The sequence below is a fragment of the Copadichromis virginalis genome, linkage group LG13 (assembly GCF_057382275.1).
Source record: "Copadichromis virginalis isolate Kocher_CV1m ecotype Utaka linkage group LG13, C_Virginalis_male_GT1.1, whole genome shotgun sequence".
Classification (NCBI taxonomy): Eukaryota; Metazoa; Chordata; class Actinopteri; order Cichliformes; family Cichlidae; genus Copadichromis; species Copadichromis virginalis.
In genome coordinates this window covers 10622420-10640490 of record NC_140630.1, presented here as the reverse complement: position 1 = coordinate 10640490, position 18071 = coordinate 10622420, and the positions used below count along the sequence as shown (strand labels likewise).

Genomic DNA, 18071 nt, shown 5'->3' with positions numbered 1-18071 from the left:
CACCCTGTGAGTGTTAACCTATCCTAACTACCATAACCTATAACACTGATCGTTAATAATCATCAGCGTACAAATATGACTCATATATTACTGTTTTTAACTGCTCTCTCTCTCTCTCTCTCTCTCTCTCTCTCTCTCTCTCTCTATCTATATGAAAGAGAAAGACAAATAGAGAGAGAGAGTATTTATATATACTATATTTATATATAGAGAGTATCATAGGTATTTCACATTGACCTTTTGTGCAAATTTGTAATTGTTGTACATTATTATTATTATTTTGTAACATTGCAATTGCATTGCTGTTCCTTTTCCTACAAGACATTAACATGTACAGCAGCTGTGGGCAAATGATTCAATGATTTTGTATTATGAAAAATCCTTTATGGAGTTTAACACCTTGTCCAGTAAATGCCTTCCAAGGTGTTGCTGTACAGCAGCCAGGAAAACTCACCTTGTATGTATAAGGTCTAAAGAAGTGAATTTTGACTGATGCATACAGTTCACTGGCAGGCTAGCTTTGTCAGCATTATGGCTCCTAATTAATGAATCTTTTGGGATCAGTTTATTGATTAGATGCAGATTAGAACTCCACCCCCCTCCTCTCTCTCCTTTCTCTCTTCTCTCTATTTCTGTGTGTGTGTGTGTGTGTGTGTGTGTGTGTTTACTGGATATGAATGATGATTCAGAGAACACCGGGAAAAGTGTCCTCATGACACATGCACAACATGCTGATGTTGAGATGATCAGTCCAACCAGAGTGTGACATCAGCTGATCATCAGTTGCAGAGATTCATGACAACAGTGAACAACAGTTTTCATTATTATTATTATTATTTTTAATCATAATAATTGGTTGGAAACAATGAAGGAGTATTAGGGTCACATTAAGAAAAAATATATTGTTGATCGTTTTGGGAAAAAATTTGAAATGAGATTACCATTGATGTTTCAAGACAAACTGCCACAGCTGCTATACCCTCTACAAATTACCTTGTTTAGATGAGTTAGTGAAACAAATTAACGAGCCGTATGGTAACACAACATGCATTCTCTTTATTGCATGAGTGTGTAACCATCGATAACCTTGCATATGACCATTACAATCCATTTCCTTCATTTCCTTCTCCACATTTGTGTGTTTTCCCGTCTAACCAGATGCAGCTTTCTGCACCATCTTTCCAACGTCCTTATAATTATCACCACTCTGTGTTTATGTGCTAAAAGAGAAATCATTTCCTTTCTTGTTACTAAAACAGATTCTGAGCTCACTAACTCAGAGGGTACAGAAACTGTAGCAGTATGTCTTGAAACAACAACTGTAATCTCCACATTTTGACTTTTTTTCTTAAAATAGTATCATTTGGGTAGCACTGTTGTTCTCTCAGTGCTCGCACTGGCTCTTTTAGGATCTATAGTTTCTAATGACATCAAAAACATGGCAGGTGAATTTTCCTATTACTGTGCTGCAGGAAAAAGCCACTGGTTTACAGCAAATGTAGGTCTCCATGTGTTAAACAATGGTGACCCACCGCTCCCAAAGTCTAACATAAGCAAATGCTGTACAGAGATCAAAGAGCATATCTTTCTGTTATCTCTGTCTTACTATCTAAATTAGCAAAATCAATGTTTATTTATTTTTTGAAATAAAATTGAACCAAAATGTTGTGATTTAAATCGTGATCCTGCTTTCCTAAATATTGGCTTCCTGCAGCATTACTCATTTCCAAAGCCTCTCAAACAGACATGTGACATAAAGCCAAGGGGCTGCAAAGAGCCGAATACTTTTTGATCTCCATCCTATTATGGCCAGTCATTAAGGCTCCTCATAACATCAGACTGTGCTGTTCCTATGGTAGGATAAATTATTCAGACAAAGCAATAAAAATCAACCAATATAAATCCAGTAGCTTTTTTCAAAATTAAACTGCCACCATGATGATGTAGTGGTACTCCAGTGTCTCAATAAAATAAAAATACTTAGTTTATCTGTGAGAGTTAAAGCATGCATCAGCATTTTACAACACATTTGCATGATGAAAGGGTTGGGGCATGCTCATCTTTATTAATGCAATGTTATGCAATTAGGCTTTCACTGTGCCACGGGGCTCTTAACAATTAACATTGGAGATTTAAGAGTTTTGCATTGATTTGTTGTGGCATTGATTCCTTGGTGGGATGGATACAGAGACAGGGCGGATGGTCAGAGTGACCTCCACTATAATGATAGAGGTTAAATCTTTAAATTACTTAATCTAGAAAGGCTGAGGTAATGTTGTAAGATATGCATTTTATTTTATGTTATATGTGTTCGTACACATTCCCACACCTTAATACTCTTATAATCTACTAAGCAGATTACCATTAAATTTGTTCTGAAAATTAATGATACCTGTAATCAGTCACTGGACACATTACCGGGTACACCTTGCTAGTATCGGGTTGGACCCCCTTTTCTTTCAGAACTATGTCAATCCTTTGCAGAAAAAATAAGGGTTTGGAACATCTCTTAGAGATTTTGGTCCACGTTGACATGATAGATCACACCGTTGCTTCAGCAACCATCAGAAGATGGATACTCTGTAGTCATAAAGGGATGGTCATAATCAGTAACAATACTCAGCTAGACTGGGCTTTTTAAATGATGCTCACTTGGTACTAAGAGGCCCAAAGTGTGGCAAGGAAATATCCCCACACCACCGGCAGTCCAAAACATTTATACAAGGCAGGATGGATCCATTCTTTCATGTTGTTTATGCCTAATTCAGACCCTGCAGTTTTCTGGTATGTTGCTGCAGAAACTGAGATTCATCACACCAATTTTTCCATCTTCTATTGTCCAATTTATTTGAATTTTAGGCTCAATTTTCATTTCTTAGCCAAAAGGAGTGGTGCCTGAGTGGTCTTCTGCTCTTTCTGTGTAGTCTTCACTACCATCTTATTCAAGGTTTGGCATGTTGCATGTTTGGATATACTCTTCTGCACACCTTAGTTGTAACTGGTGGTTTTTAGAGTAACTCTTGTTGACTTCCTATCAGCTTGAAGCAGTTGTAGATCTCTGTCTTTAGCAAGACATGAACAATTCTCTGTAAACCTTAGAGATGCTTATGTGGGAAAATCCAAGTAAATCAGGAGTTAAATATTCAGACCAGCCCCCCTGATTTTAGTCCCATGCTCCATCATTGTGTGAATGTGAATTATGGAAAATGCTGGCCAGATTTCCATTTACTTTGGTATATTCCTGATGTTTCTTTTCTTTTTAAAAAAAATCTTGCATTTCAAATGATGGATTGCAAAATTTCTCTTAAAATGGCCCATTCTACCAGGATTTAATACTAAACTTTTCTCATTAATGACAAGTTAACTACACTTTCTCATTTTTGTAATAGTCATTTTATCTTTAGTTGAAGAAAGAGGAAATTCTGTGCAGCCTTAGTCATTCAAAGCTGCATCCAAGACCACAAGAGATGGGCCCAGCTCCAAATTAAAATGTTTGTGGCGTCTTGTAAATTCCTGTGGAATAACTAACAGGAAACTACAGTCGTCAAAGAGAACTTTCTTAGAGAGGAGCTGCCAGTGCGTCTTTTACGTCAGCTAGAGGAGAAGTTTCCATGTGGCTCTCTTTGGTAGGTTTCCACTGGGTCTTTTTCCCCACTTTCAGAGCTGAGTGTGTGAGAGAAGTGCTGTTAAATCACTGAGTCATTAGGTGGAGGTGGATGCCGCTTTGTGACAAAACTTCTTAAAAGCCTCATGAATAATAGATTTTAGTAAAACAGCCAGGAGCACACTGTTCAGTCTGAGGTTAACGAAGCCACGCTAATGGAAATAAATGCAAATACACAATCACAAACACATTGAGCTTTACAAAATATCCAAACCTCCACAGGTCTAATCCCCCACAGTAAATGAGTTTTGAAAAAAAAAGTATTCAGGCTGCTGTGTGAGTAAGCAGGCGGTACACGAACCGTGAAAGGTTTTCATTATCTGCGTCAGGCTTAATTGTCGGCTGAGGTGATAGGGTTAGCAGAGATGTGTGTGGGCTGCCAAGGAAAAGAGCTGGGCTTGATTTGAAAAGAAGAAAAAAACATTTGCACAGACACTGAAGCAAATCCCCGTTCTCATTTGATTCAATTAAGAAAACAATGTCAATTAAACCAATTTTCTTATTATTAGTACGCTTCATTTATCAGTCTGTTAGAAATGATGAAAAACATGATCAATGAGAACAACATCTTCAGGAATAACATATTTTATACACTTTTTTCTACAATTTTACATTAAATTAGATCATTGAAAATCAATTAAATGTTGCTGTAAAATATTGTCAAATATAAAAACCATTAATACTCTATATAGAGACTAATAGAGAAGGCCTGCGAGTGATGTTTGATGAAGCACTCCAAAGAAATACAACAGGGACAAGGAACAGCAATGAGAAACAGGGAACATATTGTTAGAATATTTTGGTTTGAGGGAATGAGTAGAAATGCAGGAGGGGATAATGAAAGTTGACCCAAAGTTATATTTTTTCATTTTTTTAATAAGAAAAAAAACACAAAAAACCTGAAACGCTTCTACCTGCCATAATGGTGTCACCTAAAAAACAGAAAAACATTTTGTGTGTGATCAGTGATTCACTTGAACAGATCTGTGCACGTTTCACATCTTGATGTCCAAAATAACAGCACACTACAAAAAAGGACTGCATCGTTAGGTAGACTTTGCTACAAATATATATTTCTTGTTCTTATTACTCCACTTTGACCCTTGAGCCTCCAACAAATTCATGCAGCCAAAACAGTTATTTTCCAGCACTGAAGCTACTTCTTGCACCTTCTTTACAGCCCTGCAAAGGTGTGAGGGTAAATCTTGTGTCGTACATTTCAACATCTGAAAAGCTGATTTGATTGATAACACTGAAAACCGTTAAAAAAGAACTTTATTATTTTTGAATATATGCTTGGATATTCAAAACAATGACTATCATACATTTTTTGTAGTGTAGTTATTGCTACAAAAATTACAAATAATATCAAACTAAAACAACAACAAAAAACAAAACACAATACTGTGTTCTGACTTTGATTCATTGATTGACTCTTGAGTCTCTAATTTGGGAAAGTTTGCCAGCTTCCAGACTACTGTACTTTAAATGAATACAGTGTTGGTCAGAGTCTTTTGGGATAATTGTAGCAGCAGATGTAGTACACAGATCACGCCAAACATGACCGAGAAGTTCATCAGCAATTCTTGGGAGTCCTCCACAAAGTCACTTTGAATTATAACAGCCCAGAATGAATGAGAGATAGTCAGATGGTAAATTGATTAATGAAGTGGGCAGCACATTTGGTTTCTAGTAAGATCAGAGACTGATTTAATACAAAGTACAAAACAAGAATCCTGGCTTTCAGGATGCTTCTTAAAACATATTTGCCTAAACAAAACAAATTAGCATTTCCCTGCATGGACATATCACTGAACGTTAACTTATCTTTTATTTAACTAGTTCATGTCACTTACCTAACAACACTTACCTAAGGCCTAAATAATTTAGTTAATAACATTGAATATTTATTGCAAAATATATCATATATATAACCATATCCACTTAGTCTTCATTAAAGAAATTCGATTGTAAGGTTAAAGATCAGAGCACAAAATGATCATATCTGAATCATCACCGAAGAAAGAATAGTATGTTCTTCCTTCCTCTCGTGTTTTACTGATACAGCTCAAGAAATGAAACGACATCTTCAGAGACTTTAAATACATTTGAATATAAAACAGGTGTGTTACCGAATTAGTGCTTCGGTATGCGTGATCTAGGATACAGAGGGATTTATTTCAAGCCTCCAAAAGGAACTTTTGCAGTTCAAATATAAGCAAAGACACAATCAGACATTACATGTTGAAACATGTCAGACTTTTACCAGTTTCTGCTTATATCTAATGAGCATTTTGTTGTACGCTAGACATAGCCCATCTGTTAGCAGCAGAGCGTCATTTAAATGGCTGATGCCCACATAAAGAAGCAGACTTCCATGTAAAAGATAAATAGAGTCCTTTTTTGTTTTGTTTACATTGGATTATCCAGCTGAATATTGTGCTTTAAACAACTTACATCGCTTCAGCTAAACATGTTTTGCAGGAAACGAGAGACAGCCGGTCCTGTCATGAACACATACTGTATAGTCCCAAGCTAAAGCACCAACAACAGTGACCGTTAATCTAAATGCAAATTATAACTTCTGCTTATTCAAAACAGCTGGTGAAATGTGCTGAGTGAAGGTTTTAGGGGACTATATGTACAGTAAGCTATTCATTCATTCTTAAACCTGTTTCTTGGAGGTGATTCAGGTCTCTGGTTCTCAAACCAGTGATTGTGTTTTAATTGGCTATTTGGCCACATTGCCTTTGCTCCCTCTGCACATCATCAAAGCCATTCATCATTTGTTGATTAGGTGTCTTCAACCTCTATAGTGGACTTATCTCTAAGTCATCACCTTGCAAAATAAAAAAATTATTGTGTGCTTAAAACTGCTGGCTTCATTCAGCAAACTAACCAAGTCACATTTAGTCAAACACATTAGTCATTGTACTATTTGTTGCCAACAGTGAATTTATTGATTAGTTACTCACAGTCTTCCCAAACCAACCTAATACAATCAGTGTCCATGTTCTGTCCGGCCCACTCAGAAATTCAGTTTCCACTGCTATAAAACAGAGAAATGTTGGTGACAACTTGTTTTAAAAATTATTTGAATGATTCATTAATTATCTAAGCAGCAGATTCTTTTTCTGTCAAAATCTGACCTTGAGTAATCATTTGACCTTTCACTGAATAGTGTGAGTCACAAGTTATCTTAGAGCTTCAAAATTAGCCATTTATAGCTGTTCTGGCATTTAGTAAATCATCATCAGTAAGTCATTTTAAAAACACAACTATCAATAAAAATGACATAACCTCATTCTGTATCATTATGGATATTTTTAGTTTTATGGTCTTTAAAGCAGACCTGTCTATTTCTGTTAAATTTGTAATGTTACAATGGCGACTGCTCAACTAATGATAGAGGCATATCAGAATCAGACGAATATGTAGAAGTAATGAGCCAAAAGCTCAAGTTTCAGACTGCTCTAACTTGCTCCATTTCACATACTTTTTTTCCTACTCTTGAGTATGCATGATGTCACTGAGTCTAGATAATATTGTCATTACAGACCCATCCACCTGCTATTGAGCCTGTGTTTTTATCAGGGATAGCCAATCAGAAGAATGTTGCGTTAAAGATGAGAACTAAAATACAGATGCTGGATGAAATGAGGGACTGTACCAAGGCCCAGTATAAGATTAATCGGGATTGTTTTGAAATAATAATAGACTAGAGTCCAAGAGTAGCAAGAAGATCTTGATAGATTGTACCGTGAATCTCTACATTTTATTAAAAATCCAAAGTCTCTGATAACTTACAAAAACCAATATTGGTTTATCTTTCTCTATGAAGCGATATTATTTAACACTATTGGACGCCTCTTTGTTGCCATATCAATAGTTACTAGCTATGATTGGCCTTTTTTGATGTGACTAGAGTTCTGACAGATGTGGGGACAACAGTGTTTTGTTAGACATGGAATTTACAGGAAGACCTTAAACTTAAACATGGCTATAGCTATTGGTGAATTTAAATAATCATATGTACCAAAGACGCCTCGTCCCAGTGGCCCCCAGGATTACAGGCCCGTGGCACTGACCTCCCACATCATGAAGACCCTGGAAAGGCTCATCCTGGACCAGCTGCGACCCATAGTAAGACCACATCTGGATCCCCTTCAGTTCGCTTATCAGCCTCGTCTCGGAACAGAGGACGCCATCATCTACCTGCTCAATCGTGTCTACACCCATCTGGACCAGCCGGCGAGCACTGTGAGGGTCATGTTTTTTGACTTTTCCAGTGCTTTCAACACCATCAGGCCGACCCTCCTGGGTGATAAGTTAGCAGCGATGCAGGTGGATGCTTCTCTGGTGTCCTGGATTGTTGATTACCTGACAGGAAGACCACAATATGTACGTCTCCCACAGTGTGTGTCTGACAAGGTGATTAGCAACACAGGGGCACCACAGGGGACTGTCCTCTCCCCCTTCCTCTTCACCCTCTACACCACAGACTTCAGCCACTGCACAGAGACCTGCCATCTTCAGAAGTTTTCTGATGACTCTGCGGTGGTTGGATGCATCAGCAGGGATGATGAGACAGAGTACCGGGCTGTGGTCGACTCCTTTGTCACGTGGTGTGAGCAGAATCATCTGCAGCTCAACGTGGCAAAGACCAAGGAACTGATCGTGGACTTCAGGAAGACCAGGAAACACTTGACCCCTGTTTCAATCCAGGGGGTCAGTGTTGACATTGTGGAGGACTATAAATACCTTGGAGTACACATTGACAATAAACTGGACTGGGCTAAAAACACCACAGCACTTTACAGGAAGGGCCAGAGTCGTCTCTATTTTTTGAGGCGACTGAGGTCCTTCAACATCTGCCAGAAAATGCTGAGGATTTTCTATGAGTCTGTGGTGGCCAGTGCGATCCTCTATGCTGTTGCATGCTGGGGGAGCAGGCTGAGGGTCGCAGATGCCAACAGACTTAATAAACTAATCCGTAAGGCCAGCAATGTTGTGGGGATGGAGCTGGACTCCCTCAAGGTGGTGTCGGAGAGGCGGATGCTGTCCAAGATAAAGACAATGTTGGATAACACCTCCCACCCACTCCATGACATGTTGGTCAGTCACAGGAGCTCGTTCAGTGAGAGACTGAGATTACCGAAAAGCACCACTGAACGACACAGGAAATCATTCCTGCCTGTGGCCATCTCCCTGTACAACGCATCCACTTAACACACTGTTTGCTGCTACAACTACACATGTTTCTTTTCCAAATATTTATTTATAAGTGACTTATGTATGTATGTATGTATATATATGTATATATTGTACTATTCTTAGTTAGCGTATTGTCTGTCTTGTCTTAATGTTGGTTTAAAATGGAGCACTGTAACAAAAAATAATTTCCCCCAGGGATCAATAAAGTATTCTGATTCTGATTCTGATTCTGATTCGGATTGCAGAAAAGGAGACATTTCATTATTTTTTTTAGAGGCCACTAATGTTTTATGTTATTTGTTTATTGCATATTAATTGTATGTATGTAGACCTTGTATTTTTTGTTGTATTTGTGGTATTTTGGGGATATATGTCTAAAAGTTGCATTGGCCAAATCTCCCTTGCAAAACAGATTTGATTTCAAAAGAACTTCCTAAATAATGCTAAATAAATAAATAAATAAACAAACAACAGACTGCAGAAAGCTTATTTTAAATTTAAACGAATCATATGTTGCAAATTTGATGGAACAGTTTCTTTGATTGACAGATACTACACCTCCAGTCTTTACGTTACCCACCAGGTGTCAGTAGCCTACATGTCACTAATGTACTGCATGGTGCAAAAGCAGACAAAGAGTATACCTGGATCCCCACCATTTATACATGCCAGTGGATTAACTAAGCACAAACTGGAACCAAATGTGCCACAGCATGTTAGAAATTATAACGCTGAAGCTGCAGACAAACTGGTTCTCAATAAAAAACAACAACATTTGCTTCTTTGATACTTAAAATGATCTTAAGACAGTTTAACTGCGCTAGATGACTAAGTGCTTTCTACGAAACATGACTAAGAGCATGAAGTAGTCTGAGCTGAAAGAGATGCTTTGATCAGTGCCCTACTTTTCTTGGGCTAAAGAGGCGATGAGGCGGAGGGAGATGCACGCGAGAGGCAGGGAGGGGGGCGGTCCTACGTGTCCTCCTCCCCAGTCTTGCGCTCAGTGGTGTGCAGCATTTGAACAGAGGCAGACAGGGGAAGCAGAATCAGTGGCTAGACATGACCTTAGAATAAATTTGAGGAGTAACCCGATGGTTTCAAACCACGGACCTTGAACATCTGGATTTCCCTTCGTATTGGATATTTAATTTAAAAGGAGGTGTTGGAGGAATATCTCCCCTCAGCGTTGGACTCTATCTACCAGTTCCTCAGCATAAAACCATACCTGGCGCAGGTCTCAGAGTCTCCTTAATCTTATTTGTAGATAGACAGCGAGCCCGGCTGGCGACACATTAGAGTATCTTTATTTAAAGCGCTTTAACAGAAAATGTGAATCCCTGCCTTCTCCGTGAGGGAGCCGAAACCCCGTCGTTGGCATCTGAAACAGCTGGCTTGTGTCTAGAAAATTGTGGATTAACGATTTTTTTTTACCCCTTATCCAAAGGAACCTCGGACGTCTTTCAGTGGCCTGTAGCCACAATGAGCGTCGATTTAATTGAATTAACTACATGAGCGGTGTCAAAAGAAACGCGTTTCTCTCCGATTTAAAAAGGGAAAAAACCCATATCTGCTGAAATAAACGGCGCCAGGAAAATATGGAAAACGAGGTGTTCACTCCTTTGCTGGAGCAGTTCATGCTCACACCTCTGGTCTGCTGGGTAAGCTCCCTAATTAGCTATTCAGATGTGTCTTGAGCTCGCCAATTAATCACCCCATGCTGTTCTTTTATTGATTATCTATTGTCCCCTTTTCAGGTGAAGACGGTCGGACACTCGACGGTGACCGATGGCACCAAATTATCGGAATATATTGAATTAGTGGATGGGATTTACCTGAATGAGATAATGCTTGAGATGTAAGTAGTTTGCGGCACACATCCAGAAATATTACCCATCATTGCATTAACAAGGGTTACATGGTTAAACCGTACCCATTCTGTGTGGTTATATGTATGCTTTTTGGTCAGTAAACGGGGTCTGTGGGTGTGGAGGAAGGTCAAAGTGGTACTCACCCTGGGGTTTTTTCGTGGGGTCATCCCCTCATGAGCAAATTAAGCAACTGCAGCCTCTGTCCGGCGCTTAAAATGAATGTAGGCTAAGCACAAAGGGACCTTGTATTGGGGTCAATGATGGGTCGCACTGTCAGAAATCTTTGCAGACAGTTATTGTCAGGGGTTCTTTAGAGCTCCGCAGATTGTCTGCAGGCATGTTTGCTGCAAAGATGCGTGCGTGTTTTCTTTTAAGTCATCCTACACTGTCATCTGCAGCCGACTGGAAGACACCCCGCCCCTGGAAGCTGCAGCTTCACGTTTCCTGCTGTGCTGTAAATTAAACTAGAAATAGTAGCCCTAAGAGGAATCCCTGGTAGCAGCACAGAATCTGGATGTTGACTGCACTGCAATGCAGCAGGCCAACATTTGGTTTACATTCAGCTGAAAGGGAAAGACTGCTTATGTATTGGGAGTTCTGTTGATAGTGAGAGAGGTTGGATGTTTGATAAGGCAAAGGAATTTCATGTTCAGTTTGTCTCTTTCCAGTCATAAATATATAAAACATGGCAGAACACCGCTTTCCATTCCTTTGTCTGGCTCCTGGCTGGTACTTCCTGCTAGCAGGACAATTTTTCATATTTTCCGCTAATGCTACACTCCACACTGTCAGCATTTATCCCCCCGCCTGCCTGTCTAAGCACCATTCAACCCAGCCTGCTCCCACTGGAATTGATTTTCACCTCTCAAGAGATTATGTGTTGCACTTTCATGTGACAACTTCTTGCCACATCAGTAGCTCAGGGAAATGTATGGATATTCTAATCTGTCTTTCCATTGTTTTGTGTACAGATTTATGTTAGTAACAAGTGTGTAGTGTTTCAGAAGGATAAATGTGTGGCTGCATTGCATGAGGAGCTGATTAACCCCCCACACGGTTTCCTCTCTTTGGATGGTTTCCTCTTCCTCCTGTCCTGCCTTCTTATAATGTCCTCGACCTCTTGCTGTTCGCCCATCACTCTAAGCTGCCTATCTTGAGGTTTCAACTATCTCTTCCAGCTCTTTTTCCCATGCTTGTTTTCCTCCTCCAGGCTTTTTCTACATGCTGATGTATTCTCCAAATGGCAAGGCCGTCTTTCCTCTTCCACACATAGCTTCATCAAACAAGTCTGCTATATTTTTAGTGCATTTTCCCCCTTATGGGACACACTATGGTGGAAAAAGAAACAGGAAGGATATGGGGGGAAGGGAAGGGTCAGAGGACCAAGGAAGGCAGAAAATGATTTGCCAAAAAGCCAGAGATGAAAAAAAACAAAACAACTTTGACATGACAGGAAAGATTTGCAAAAATTGAGCAAGCATTTAACACACAAAAGACAAATTCACATCCCTGGTTTGCTGAGCCACAATGGCAATTCCTCAGTTCTACATATTAACACAAAGGTGTGTGGCCATGTAATTGGTAGGATTTCAGTGTGCAGTAAAATGGAAAGAGCCAGAAGGAAATTTCCTGTGGATGGTTGAGAGCTCTATGCTAAAATGAACCGTGACTACCTTAGTGATCGCCTGACAGGATACTGGGAATATTCAGTCACAGCCCGCACAGTGTGTTTATGTTTGTGTGTGTCTGCATGCTTTTCTGCAGGGCTTCTGTCTCTGTGTGGGAGTTTGTGTATCTGTGTTTTTTTTGTTTTTTCTTTTCCCTGTGTATTTGGTTTTGGACTGAGGCAGCTGTTGGTAGTCATCTTGTTCAGCCACCCTCCCACTCAAAGGGCTACAGTATTGGTCAGATTTAGTGTTGGTGAGACTGCTCTTTGTCTGCCTCTCCTGCTTTACAGGCACTGCAGGATTAACTTAAGCTAACTGAAATATCATAAACTCAACTGTATATTACACCTCATGGTTGTAAACTTTGCAGCTGCTGCAGAGCCCTTTGAATAATTGCTATATCATTTTTTTCATTGTCATCCTTTTGTAAATGTAACATGAGCTTATTCAGTATTAAGACCATAAATGTGGTTGAAAGCAATGCGTGGTGTGTGGTTATACTTCCTTCGGCTCCATCTCTCATTAAAAGTAGCTTAGAAACTTCTCCGAATACCTGTAGGTGATAATTAACAGGGCTCCCACTAGAACACTCTTACTCACACATTTAGTTTTTTCCTTTTCTCCTCTGTTGTGACAGCTTGAAACATATTGTAGTGAGTGTTATTGCCTTGCTTGAAATTGATCCAGCTGCACTAAAAAGCTGTACTCTACTGGTGTTACCCTCCAGCTGCTGTTTACATTAAAAACCAGCAACAAAAAAACACCCACTAGCGTTCAGCACAGTTAGCACTGCATTTAGAAGAGTCAATGATATAACTACAAAACTTACATAAATGAGTGGATGGAAGTCGGCATACTTTTATGTTAAAATAAAACATTAATAAATATTGTGTGATCACTTCACATGCATGCCTAATTACACACCTTTGTGGTATTTTATTGGCAACATCAGCTGTTGTAGAGCAAGCTTTAGTATTGCTGTGCGCATGTCTCTATCTAGCACAAAGCAGGAGACATGGCAGACCGGCTGGCAGCAGTTGTCATGAGGACAGCATGGGAGAGCACAGAAAGAGCTGAGAGACCCCAGGATTATCTAACGGTTTGCTGACAGACACCCAGATGGCACCGTGTCCCCTCCCCCTGCCCTCGTGTGACTGACATTACCTAGCCAATTACATCGCCTCCGTAGTGCTGTCGAACCAATTAGTTTTCCCGCCCAGCAAGAAAGCGCCAATTAAATTTTTGTCAGAGTGACAACTGTCCTTTTGAATTCTTGGCTTTTTTGCAAAGTCTGTAGACTCGTGCTGGCTCCTTGGCCTGTTCGGTCAACCGGTCAGTCCGTCCTTTTACAGGCTGCAGTTACCTGATTTATTTGAGTGAGACAGACAGTTGATGGAAATCGGGTGCACAACATTTGTCATGTTGGATGTCAGTGCTTTTCTAGCATTGCAAAGCTGTGAGCTTTGCAATGCTAACTTTGCAATGCTAACAACTTTAAACTAGAAAAGATGTTCAAAAAACTGGCTGCTAATTTTACTGAAGTAGCTACAAGTGTAAAGTAGTAAAGCATATGTGAGAAATGGAAAGAATGCGGTTCCACATGTTCTGTGGTCAGTACTTCTGTTTATTATTCAGACAGATCAGTGCATGTCTGTAAGTCTGTCTGAATGGGTGCACATATGGGAAAGAGAATGTGAGAAAATTGAGCGTAACTACCAGCTGTCAGAATTTTCATCTGCATATTTTTTTCTCAGTGTATTTCAGTACACTTTGTTTGTACTGTTGTAACAGCCATTGAGGTCTGCCGTAGATAATCAACTTAAAATTACAATTTAAATGGATGTAAATTCCAGCATTGGCTGGGTTTTACTGTGTGAAGTCATATGTGCACCAATCTAATACTTTACTTGAAACAAAGCTCTGTTGCATGTTGATACATGTCTTTTGTTTTTTTGTCATATTTGTCTTTACAATTTTTACTCAGGAATCACACCCAGGTATTATTGCACCTCTGCTCTTCTCTAGTTTTTTTTTTTTTTTTTTTTTTTTTTTTTTTTTTTTTTTTAGCAAACTAGAACAGCTAAGAAAAAAATACTACAAGTCATGCAATACCAATAGGTCTCAGAGGGGTAAATATTTCAATAGGGTCAAATCTTATGTTCTTTTTCTTCTGCTGTCTCTCTTCATCATTTACCAACACTTACAGATCCTGCACCACATGCTCTTAGTCTGTTTCTCCCGTCTTTCCTCCAGCTGGAATCTCCATCTCTCCACTTCCTTTTCTGTCCACACCTCAGCACTCCTCTCACTCTCATTTCTCTCTCCTGTTTTCTTTTGAGCAGCACGTTGAAGCCTTTGTTAGCTTTCTCTGGGGCTAGTTACAGCAGACATAGTTGAAATTCCTGCTGGATTGGAGAATGGAGGCAGACAAATGTGCTGCTGGGTTGTTAGACTGTTTGATTTCCCTCCTGCTCCTGGCTGGAGTGTGGGCTCCATCCTTCAACATCAAAGTGTTCGCCTTGGATCTCAACTCTCATAATCATCATTGTGTCATTCTCTCTGTGCCTGGCGAGCAGGGGGATGTGTATCATATCAGGAAGGAAACGGCAGCTGTGACCTTGGAAGGACAAAACTTTAACAAGGCTGTGTTAATATGAGGCACTCCAAACCTCGGAAACAAGGACGTTTAACCCCAAAGGAATCATCGTAGAAATTTAATCGCAGAGTTTTTCACTCTAGCAGTGCAGAGTCATTTGACTTACAATTACCCGACTCTTAAAGTATAGTATTTAAGTTTGCTGCTGCATAGCATTTAGCATGACTATGAATAAATTGCTGCCCATCACAATTTAATACTGAACATTTGAATTCCACTACTGATGCTATTTGCCACCATTTCAAATGTTCATTTTGGCAGCTTTATATCAGATTTTTATTAAAGGTAGCTGTTAATTTGCTGGTGCTGCTATTTGCAATTAATGCAAACTCAACATTTCCTCCATCTGTTACTTATTTCTATCCCTTCAGCGGCTCAGGGATATAATCCCTTCTGTTCAATGAAAGACTTATGGGGTGAAACATCTGCAGGAATTGTTGAGTTTCATTAACAGCAGCTTAACACTGAGAATTAACAGCAAAGTAAAATTAATCATCGACCAGGTAAAACAATTTCTGTTCCAAAGAGTGACCCATAGCAGAATGATTGAAGTGTGATTTATGTTAGAAAGATTCATTCTCTATATTGACAGTGGATGTGTCTAAATAAGGTGCGAACCCTTCTCAAATGAATTAATAATTAATCTTATTTAAAAGTTTCTCTTTTGCAAATGTGTGTTTGCAAAAAAGTACTTTTTATACTTTTTGACAGATAGTGTGTAGTCCTGCGGCAGAACTCCACCTTCACTATCGTCGACTGAAAGTAGCAACACTAGACCTTACTTTGCTCTGAGGCCTTGAGGAACCAGTGCTTCACCTCCTACACATTTCCAGTTTGAGCAGTTAGTCCTTCATTATGCAGATAAACTGCAAGATAGATGACTAACCTTGGAAGGACTTTCCTCAGCACCTCCAATCCAGATTGGTAGGAATGAGTTCAGCTACAATCCTTGTGGGTACACGGAAGACAGGAAGAGGCCCTGTGGTAACAGAAAGACAAAGACGGAAAAGAAACGACTCCATGAAAAACCAGGACAAGGAAATGGGGCGATGAGAACTCGGTGTGTTTAAGCACTACAGTTTCCGTGAGAAAAGGTGAAGAATGAGAGAAGAGGATGCAGTCCACATCTGTAAAGAGTGGTGGATGTTACTTTGTTCCAGCATCTTGCACTCCCAGTATTCTAATGGGGTAAAGTAATATAATCTGCATTGCAGCCCAAGTTAAAAATAACCTAATGGTGCAGTGACATATGATGCTCTAGAATCACCGTCTGATTCCTCACTAATTTGAGATTAATTGGATTTATAAGAGTATGTGTTACCTCCTGCCTGTGCTTACTGTACTTCAAAGCTTCTGTTTGGAAGTGCAGTCAGTGTAATGATGCACTCCAAAATCTAAAAGATAAGTGCTGATTTCCTCATTTTATAGCTGACTTGTTAGTATGGATCATTGTTAATAACTTTCTTTGCTTTCATAGTAAGTGTGATGTTTTAATGAAGGTATCCTATTTATTTACTACTCATTAATCAATTCCCTAATATTTGACCGATATTCCTACATGTCCACAAATATTGGATTAGTGTCCGACAGAATGAAGTCTTGACTATGCTCCATTGTGGACGTGGACAGCTGGAGACCCAACAAGCATGCAATGATTCCTGTTATCCTCCTTGGAAATGCGCTGCCTGGGGCGGATGCGTCGTCGGTGCATTGTAATGTAAATTCCCTGCGGACAAAAAACAGGCAGGCACCTGGGTGTGCACAAAATTTACGCCGTTCAGATTCAGGTGGATTCGTGTTTACTCACAGACAAGGAAAGTCGAGGCTTCAGATCACAGAAATACAAGTGGTAAATATGAGCTTCCTCCAAAGGGTATTTGGACTCGGGAGGAGCTCAGTAATTTTGGAGTGTCTCAAAGTAGTACTTATACTCCCTCGCACTGAAAGTAGCCGGGATAAATGGTAGAAAAGAGTATCATTTTCTATCAGCCTGTTGGTTAACAGTTCTACAAGCCATATAAGGTCTAGATCTGTGTTACTGGGTTGGTTGCATGCCCTCAGTGGTATTTGAACCAACTGGTTTAAAATTTTGACATCTTAAAGGCTTCTGCTGTTTCTTTGTGCTTCTGAGTGGTGGAAAAAACAAACCGAGGGTGTGTCAGACAGCCTTAATTCTTTACACCGACCTGAAATTATCCTGAACCAAACCGTCAGCCTTAACACGGCTGCTAATAAGAGCTCATCCCCCAGATTTCTTTCACCGGCCTCCTGTGTATGTTTGTCTTCTCTCTCACATGGAGGCACAAACACACTGCTGTGTTTGGACAGTACAGCTCACAATCTCCATCTCCAGCACGTGGCCAAATGGGGCCTGGGCTTTGTGTGTACGTGCATTTAGGCTGCTTTCTGTATTGGTGTGTGTACGGGCATGTGCCTGGCTGCCCACGTTGACTCTAATGTAGCCTGTCATATATAGGCTAACACTACTCTCTAACCTACCCAGCCAATCAAAGCTTGCAGATGAGAGGAGGAAGCCCAGTGGCCGCCTGCTCTGCATAAGGCTGCAGTGCCTATCGACGGCAACCATGAACCGACTTATTGACTGGCCGTCTGGCTGACTTGCTGACTAGTTGTCTGTGTTGCTGCCTCTTGAGCTGGCTTTGCCTGTTCATCCTTAATCTGTTTGTCTATTTAAAGTCTTAGGTTTATTGTATCAGCAGGAACAGGGAGGGGGAGGCAATAAGTTGGATTTTCTTTTCTTTTTTTTTTTTTTTTTTTTTTTTTTTCTTTTTTTTTTTTTTAAACTGCTGTTAAGCCCCCGTATTTAGTCGCCCGCTGATCCACAGGGGTGTCAGCCTGTCCCAGACTAGTAACATCAGAGATTGTGCAGGAGAAATGAGTAGTGGATTGCATGTTATTGTCATGAGATGGTGACTGCCATGTTGTCAGCTGAGCGTGATGATGATGATGGAATGCATGAATAGTAACAACATTTTTTTTTC

At 39.9% G+C, this 18071-nt stretch overlaps 1 protein-coding gene across 7 annotated transcripts in view; it reads left to right on the top strand.

Moving 5' to 3' along the window:
* Positions 1 to 9894: 9894 nt before the first annotated feature.
* The window catches only part of ccdc88ab (coiled-coil and HOOK domain protein 88ab), a 68799-nt gene continuing 60622 nt past the window's right edge, over positions 9895 to 18071 (top strand). For all 7 annotated transcript variants that reach the window (XR_014923546.1, XM_085477211.1, XM_085477212.1 and 4 more), the window contains exons 1-2: positions 9895 to 10536; positions 10633 to 10733. Coding sequence is in view for 6 of the 7 variants with exons in the window: in XM_085477211.1 (XP_085333337.1) it covers positions 10474 to 10536; positions 10633 to 10733 (164 nt within the window). In the remaining variant the exon portion in view is untranslated. The remainder of the gene's footprint in view (positions 10537 to 10632; positions 10734 to 18071) is intronic.